General features: G+C 36.2%; 1 protein-coding gene across 1 annotated transcript; it reads left to right on the top strand.

The window, feature by feature from the left end:
* The first annotated feature begins 2,327 nt into the window (after window positions 1-2,327).
* Window positions 2,328-7,746, top strand: LOC129807248 (GATOR complex protein NPRL2-like). The gene is made up of 4 exons (XM_055856395.1): window positions 2,328-2,888; window positions 4,101-4,384; window positions 6,605-6,989; window positions 7,311-7,746. The coding sequence occupies exons 1-4, from the start codon at window positions 2,713-2,715 to the stop codon at window positions 7,690-7,692; spliced, it is 1,227 nt and encodes a 408-aa protein (XP_055712370.1). The 5' UTR covers window positions 2,328-2,712; the 3' UTR covers window positions 7,693-7,746.
* Window positions 7,747-8,702: the final 956 nt, after the last annotated feature.

The following is an 8,702-nucleotide window of genomic DNA, read 5'->3' as shown; positions in this document are numbered from 1 at the left end:
TTTTCGTATGACTTTCCAAAGTTATGTTTTCATCTAAAAGCTTAGAAAAATTGATTTTTTTTCTGACCTGCAATTTTTGATCCTCTCGTCCTTAAAAAGTTAAAAGAAACCTAATTTCAAAGGAGCCCCTCCTTCCTCTATTAAATTAATTCAAATTATTTAATCTTAAATAACTTTCTTTTTGTACTTGAGAAAATCTGTTTGTACTGTCTTCCCTTCAATATATTTTTATTTCTTTTTCTAATCCTAAATTTGGTAAAAAAATGGATTTTGCTTTCCAGTTATGGAAATTGTACCAAGTTTCGGACTGTTTGCAATATCGGACACTTTTCTATTTTTCACAATTTCATATATATATATTTTTAATAAAAAGTCGAAGAAACAAAAAATATGTTACTAAGAAAGCGTAACCTTTAAGAACGAGGTGATGTGGAGAGAATCGCTTTGGAAGCAGCAGAGGTCAGGAAGGGCAAGGTACTTTCTTAAATTATTATTCTCTAAATTATTCTTATTATTCTCTTAAATTATTATGATTATTCTCTTAAAAATATCTGTATGTTCATGTTCATTTATTTGTAAATGCATTAAATTAGGGGGTTATCCACATACTTTGTTCTATGGATTTTCATAATTTGCCTATTATTGTAAACCTATATTTCCAACGTTAAACCGTCTCTCGATTTAAGTCGTAAGTGTTTCTAGGTCTACAGCATGAGAAGCCGACCGATAGTTTAGTTTACACTATTGAAAGCTAATTCAAAAAATCATTTTTGAAATACTCCTAAATGTATACATTTTTTTACGCGATAAATTTGAAATGAACTTATGAACCGTTGGCGCTGAAAAATTAGCGCCGTAAATATGTTGCATACATCACAGCGTTTTCGTAACTTATTCCAATTCTAAATAATCTCCTGCGGGTATGCAATTTTCTGTGTCGTAGGAGTGAATTTGTGGGCTTTATTGGTCCCGAGAATTTCTTTCAAAGCAGATTTTTCTGTAAAGTTTCATCTCGTTCTCCCAATTGGATGTTTCTTCCATGTACAAAAATACTTTAAAACGATTTCCTGTACCTAATGCATTTACATCCAAAACTTCTCAATCTCAAGCATTTAATGAGTAGAACAGCTATAAAATGTATTTTTCAACCGAAAAATTTTGAAAATCTGAACTTTCAATTTTTGACGTCACGCTTTGTCCGTCCATCTATCTGGTCATTATTACGCTTCGAGGCCAAACGGTTTGATATAGTGACTTGGGATCATCGGGGGACCATCCACCCCATAAGTCGACACTGAAACCATTAACATTCCCCTCTCATCATGTTTTTTGGGATTGATCGAAAGCACGTTGCGTGATTATTTTTCATTTTTGGATATGCTTTGAAGGTTATCGTGGAGGACATTTCGTCCTTATATGAAAATACCACTCACTTATTTATAGTAACGATTTTCCAGGTCAAATGTTGAAAAGACCTTAGAGAGCGTATTTCTTAACTGAATGGCATCATGTTTAGACTCATTGGAAAGGTCTTGGAATTTCTGAGAAGTCTGAACCGGTTCCAATTGGCGATAATGATTACCCGAAAATCAATTTTATTTATTACTGTTCAGCTACTTTGGGCGATCTTTTGGGTGATTTATGAATTGGAACATAATGGTTGTGTACGGATAAACTTAAAAAAATTGCCCAATAATGGGAAAAACTCTGCGTAATCCTTGATCTCGTGAATACCACTCTTTTCTTAATGAATTGAGCCAATAAAGAACTTAATGATTTAGGTAAAAGAAGCGAAAGTACTTTTGAGATATAGCATTTAACACTACCTACCAAGACCCGGTCGAATTGACCGGTTTAACATATTTAAACGGTACAAAGTCACTATCGAACTTTATGAATTTCTTAAAATATGCATTTAATATATTTTTCAGTGTTTAAATTTTAATGTTTTGCTCTTTTCCAAGACAAATTTGTTGGGTATCTTTATCATACCGCGGTTTGTCATTTGACCGAAAAACGACCAAAACGGTCGACAGCTTTAATGTTTAGTCAAGATCAAGAGTTCGAGTCGAGCACTTCGCAAGGCCTGAGACTCTTTTAGACTTCATTTATGCTCTTAAGAAGAGAAATCTTGTCGGGCCACCAGCACCGGTGATACTATATGTCCGATTTCCAATACCTCGGTTATTTTGATCTCACATAAGTTCATTCGTCGTTTGGATCTGTAAGACATACACATAGACCGATAGACCATAGAGTCAATTATAATTTCCACTGATGTTACACGATTGATTGATTTTCAACTTTAGCGCTTCTAGCGGTAGTCGCACCAAGTTGTGATGTTTAGAAAAGTTGTAGTGTGCAACAAGACCTTTCAATTGCACCTTAAATGATCAAATTCTGACAATTAGTAATGGACCTGTTGCATTTTGTGGATTTGTTTTGAATAATGTGATTATGCTGAGCTCGTTGAGTTTCAATTGGTCTTATTTGCATTACCCTGATCCAAATCGAACTTTTCCGACTCTGTACAATCAATTAGCATATGTCGGCTGTTGAAAGTCCATCAAGTGATAATTGAGTGAACGAACATACGGGCGAGTGAGAAGAAGATACACCACTCATAGGTCTAGATAGAGCGAGATCTATTTATTTGTACCACTATCTCTCTGTGTCAATAGATCAGTCACTTCAGTGTTATTCTCTTGCTCGATGGAGTCGCATGGTAATGCTGTTCAATGCATATTTCTCTGTGAATTTCACACTATAGCCGGTCCGCGAATAACAATCCAAGTACCTAGTGATTATGTGTCCAAAGATGTTTTCCAGATTGTCAGTCGGTATATCATTCCTAAGGTGCAACAGCTCCAGCGAACTTTTATTTGCTTGTAAGTTTATTTTTATTGCCATTCTATTGTTCGACTTATCAATGAAAAAAATCCGAAGAAACAAGACTCTCTAACGGCTATTTGAGCTTCAGATCAAAAATAGCGCATTGTGCTGGATTAGTGAGTATATTAAATAGTTTTTCAAGAAAAGGTCTTAGAACAATTAATACTAAATGATAATTTCTCAATTCTTTTACACTTTGCGAAAAAATAGAACCTGACAACAAGTTGTTTGCATCCCCTAAAAATTGATTCCATCACAACAAGAACGAGATGAAATATAAAGCATGTCTTGTTATATAAGCACTTTGATGATTTTCTGATTTGCTAAATTAATATTTGTTTTCGTACATTTATACAAGTTCCAAATGTCGGCTTCAATTGTGAACATCTCCAGCCGATTGAACTCTTATAAGATCCCATAAGAGGATCCCATATGAGTATAAGATAGTTTTTATTAGTACAATATTTCCCTTTTATAAACTGGTTTAAGTTAAATTCTTGAAGGGTTTTTACACAAATTAGGCCACATTGTGAGCCAAATGTGTTACCTTTCAGCTGAAAAAATCAGTGTTTTCAGCACAGTTTTGCTAAATCGATTAGCAAAAATATACTGACCGGTCAGCAGTTCTCGAACAAAAAGTGCTAACCAAATATATAGAAATGGCATTGCCTCGCGAGTGTCATTTTAAGGTTAGCACAATTCATCTGAAAATACACATCCGAGCACATTTGCGGTGCTCGCTGGGGATGGTCATACAGTAGACTCTTCGATATCCAGCACTTCGATATCCGGGTGACAGCTGCCAAACACTGGCGGTTGATATATTCAAAATTATTTTCACTAAACATGAAGTTTGTCCAGAGTGAATTAAAGTATTATTAACATTGTATCGAAGTTTTTAATACATAATTGTGATAAAAAATGAAACATAAGCACACCATGAAGAAAATTCTCTTTTTCTTTGTCAGACAGAAAATAAATTCGCACTGCACAAAATAGAAAAACCGTTGATCATTCAAAAAACCTAAATGTCATTTCGTCCCCCAGTCAGCCGGATATCGAAGAGTCTACTGTATTTTAAATTTAAAAAAAATCGATCATTAAAATCGTTGCCATAACGGACATAGAAAACATAGAAAACGTTAAGCGTTGCCAATCTTGGTGACGAATATAACCAATTTCTAACATACCACTTGTACTTTGCTTAGGTCAATGCTTGGTATGAAAATACTAGGCTATCCAGTGCGAATCGTTAGCAATTCGTATGCAAGGAATGCTTTTCACTTCAATGTTTGTTTCGTGTTCGCATCAACCACGCGAACTGTGGCCTTTGAACCAGTTGTCCGCAAGTTGACTGAGTACCTTATTGACTTGGAGCTAAGCAGCAAACTACTTTCACATGTAGCAGACGGTGATCTCTTTTCCTGCCTCCAGAATCTATTGACACGTGTCCGTAATGACATAAATTCCAATGGTGTTTGCCTACTCCAAGGTAAGTGCTATCATACCAACTTAGTTTAGTTAAATTTGTTCTTAGGATGATTCTTCGTTATTATTACGAGGTTTACTGAAGGACCAATGCCGATATCTTTAACAGTTTGGCCCATTGACAAATAAAAAAGGGCATGAGAAATAATATCAAAGAGTAGACAACTATACATCTCACAGTTCACTCGTATGCTGAATTTAGTTAAAATTATGCCAATCCGTAAATTTATCGATCATTGAAAAAGAAACCATCAAAAACTCCGTTCAGTAATATCCTTTCGAAGAGGCAAAAGCCATGCCAAACCTTTTGGAAAATCTACCCCTACCGGAAGCCTGAAGTGCAAGTTCACGTACTCGCCGCTTTAGCGCTGATTGTTCTACCATTTCGAATTTCGGTATTTTTAACACTTCAAATAGCGGCGAGTACGTGAACTCGTACATTAGTCTTTTTCTGGTAGATTTTCGAATAGGTTTGACTTGGCTTTGTCTTTTCGAAAGGTTATTACGAACGAAAGCAATCTGTCGATCATTTAATGATCAGGTCGATCGTATCGATCTGTTGATCATTGGGAAGATCGTATTAACCTATCCAGAGGTGTACAAGAACCGTTTGAAACCGAATAAACGTCAAATAAAACTTGTACATTAATGGTCACAACCAAGGGGTAACTCACATTGAGAAACCCTTGTCAATTATCCGATAAACGCTTCGCGAAACCCAAAAATTACATCGCGAAACTTGAGAAACCTATTTTTTTGCATTGCGAAACCCGAGAAATTCACTCGTTGTATCGCGAAACCCGAGAATCCCACTTTTTACATCCCGAAACCCAAAAATTTCATCGCGAAACTCGAGAAACCTCATTTTTGCATCGCGAAACTCACTTTTTGCATTGCGAAACCCGAGAAACCCAATACGTGCATTGCGAAACTCGCGAAACCAGAAACCCTTGTTAGAAAAAATGCAAATGAGTTACCCTTGGTCAAAACGCTATCTGAATAAATTTATTTTGACATTTATTCGGTTTCAACGGTTTCTGCACACCCCTGTAGGGGAATTCTGTAATTTTCGTGGCATTGTCACGCGTGAGTTCGAAACCTGACAATGTCATTCGAGCTTTTTTTGTCATATCATATGACTTCGAAAATTCAATTCATTGGCTTTTTAATGAAATCCCTTTACTTGTTGATTTTATGAAAATTCAGGACGCCTTGTTTGATTTGTTTAACAAAATTCATTGTCATTTGAATTGCCAGAAATCTTAAATATGTGACTTCTGACAATGCCACGTGAGCTGAAATGGCAATGTCACTGCTACAGAATCGCATTTTCAAAAAAGCTCTCCTAAGATTCGAACCCAATTTGTCATATGGCATTGTTAGAGTGTTATAGAATTCCCCTCCTGAACATATCGATCATTGAAAAAATCATACCAATTTATCGATTAATGAAAAGATCGCATCAATCTATCGATCTCTGCACGCAGATGGTGCAAACCTAATCTGCGGAGAGCAAGCCGTTATGTCAGTCATTGAAATATCAATTGACAATGTCGATCTATCCAGTAATTGAAAATACCGTGTCAATTTTTAGATTTCTGGAAATATCGTGTCGATCTCCAAATAATATGAAAAGATCATACCGATCACGAATTGGATAATACATATATCTGCAAATTTTGTACCTATCTATCGATTATTAAAAAGTTGGTATTAATCTATCAATTTTTTCAAAGATCGTTCAAGTCTATTGATCATTGATAAAATCATACCACTTTATCGATCAATGATAATACCAATCTATCAATCTCTGTGAAGATCATGCAAATATCTGTTAATCTCCGCGAAGAATGTATTGATAATCTCAGAAACTGAAATCATCATAACAATTTATTGATCTTTATAATATCGTGTCAGTTTGTTGATTCATGATCGTACACATTGTACCACTCTATCGATCTCTGCAAGGATTTTGTCGATTAGTCAACCATTAAAAAATCGTAGCAAGTCTTTGTAAAGATCATGCCAATCTATTGATTATTGAGAAGATCGTACCAATTCGCCAATAATCTGCAAAAATAGTGTTGATTTTACGACTTTTAAATTTCTTCAGATGCGAAAAAATCGATAATTGAAGTGTTTGCCTAACGCTTTCATATTAATATTAGCTCTGCCTCGAAATCTTCATTTTTTGTATGGATTTTTATTAATATAATCCTTTTAGAGGGTTCAACAACTATTCCGCTATGTGTGACTGCACCAGAATGTGGAGAGGCTGCTGCAGGAGTTGTTGTTGGACCTCATCATGCACCAATTATACTGCCTGCCTTTCATACCTACGCCCGTGACCAATGGGACCTTACAACTCTACGCTTGCTTCCTTACATTACGGGTTTTAATCACATTAGCCGTATCAGCGCCCTTGCTGATGTTGCACTTGATCTCGTACGCGAGTGTATACGTCACCTAGTTGCGCTAGGTGTGGCACTACTGGTGCCTCTCTTTCAGTACAGTAACATGTATCGACCTACACCAAAACTTGCAAAACTAGCTAAATGTTTGGCACTCCAGAAGCGTTGTGTGGCTCAATGCAGTAAACTACCCGCAAGGTAAGAATTCACATAGGATAAACTAGGCCTACCTTTAGGATACATTTTGTATCCTAAAATCAAGAGACTTTTTTTTTAATCTATGCAATGGAATGGGGCATTACGTTGAAATTTTTTTTTGGAAAAATTTTCACCAAAAATCATCATGAACCCCTACCTTGGGAGTTTTTTAATGTTTTAAAAAAGGCAAAATCTGCTCTAAAAACCGCAATTCTTAAAATTTCTCAATGAAAATCACATTAGATTACTTCAAATAATTCCACTAATCAAATAATATCATTAGTTGAAAGGGCATTACCTTTTACCCCTTTTACTTTGCAGATGTGATGTACGTGATGTGTTTCGAATGTTTGCCTCGATGGCTCATGGAGCGACGTACGGTGAGATATGTGTTCGCTTCAATCCGGCAGCCTTGAACATCAATGACCGGCAAATGGTGCTATTTGGTTTAGTAGAGGGTCTTATTCGAACCGTACATCGGTATCCCGTCTCCATACGACGAGAGACACTCTCTGAAGAAGGACGGAGTAGTCGCCCTCTACCACGAGCCTTACCGTCTGCTCACACAGGTTCCCATCGACCTACACTCCCTTTTACAGGCTTTAAATGCACTCATGAGATCTGTTGCTCCGCTGGCATATCTTCACACCAACTCCATGCTATTTTAGAACGTGATCAGGCCTGCGTAGTGCTTTACAGGTGAATCCAGTAAATCAGTGCAATAAAAAACTAATAAACGTAGGACTACTCAACAGTTTGAACAGTTTTTCACTTTTTACTATTGCCCCAGTTTCTCTGACACAATTTTTTCTTGTTCTTGATATTCTTGACTTTTTCTTAAGAAATTATTAGGTGAGATTCTTAACAATCTCACCTATAATCCTAACAAAATCTCATGTCCTCCGATCGGCCCCAAACTTTGCCAGAATGTGTTTTGACACTTCCTGATCACGAATATATGGATGGCTAAAAACCGTTCCCGTCCGTCCGTCCGGCCGCTCTTTGGAGCTTAATAGCTCCTAAACTAAAAGAGATATCGACTTGCGTTTTTCAGCAAAGGTTATACAGTAGACTCTCTCAAATTCGGGCATTTGGGACCGAAATGTCACCCGAATTAGAGAGAAATTCGGGCGACAAACTTTTTGAAATGCAACGAATTTTTATTAATCTGAATACATATATTGAGTTTACATACTCATATTTATCGTAAATTAAAAATAAAAATAAAAATTAAAAATAAAACCCCTCAATAATGCAAAATCACATCAAAACTAAGATAAGCCATGCCAAATTTAAGCATATTTGATTCATTTGATAATCATAATCAAACTTGAAAAATGACAACAAACTTTTTTCAAATGTAACCGCTGCCCGAATTAAAAAGTAGCCCGATCTTAAAAGAGCCGAATTAGCGAGAGTCTACGTCTATGGCATCGATTTTAGTATATTACTGCTGGGCCTTAAGGTCCCCTGATCCCCCTGACCCGAGCTATAAGGGTCTAAAAAATTTTCTTAAAATTGCCGTAACTGCCATAACTCCGGTTCTAATTGTCGGAATTTAAAAAGTGAGGGCGTTTTGGAAAGCTCTCGTAAAATGAGACTTCCCTTCTAACATCACAAGTTCATAAAGCTACCGCTAGGGGCGCTATTATTAAAAAGAAGATTTTTTAATTTTCTAAGTTAAATAACTCAAAAATTCCTTTGTGCATCGGG

This window comes from Phlebotomus papatasi, chromosome 3, assembly GCF_024763615.1.
Source record: "Phlebotomus papatasi isolate M1 chromosome 3, Ppap_2.1, whole genome shotgun sequence".
NCBI classification, from domain to species: domain Eukaryota; kingdom Metazoa; phylum Arthropoda; class Insecta; order Diptera; family Psychodidae; genus Phlebotomus; species Phlebotomus papatasi.
Note: the sequence above shows the minus strand (reverse complement) of the source record. Positions and strands in the feature narration are given on the sequence as shown.

Coding starts and splice junctions, on each gene's coding strand:
- LOC129807248 (XM_055856395.1), top strand. CDS start 2,713: ATGGAGTCGCATGGTAATGCTGTTCAATGCATATTTCTCTGTGAATTT. Junction 2,889..4,100: donor CAGCGAACTTTTATTTGCTT/GTAAGTTTATTT, acceptor TACTTTGCTTAG/GTCAATGCTTGGTATGAAAA. Junction 6,990..7,310: donor TGCAGTAAACTACCCGCAAG/GTAAGAATTCAC, acceptor TTTACTTTGCAG/ATGTGATGTACGTGATGTGT.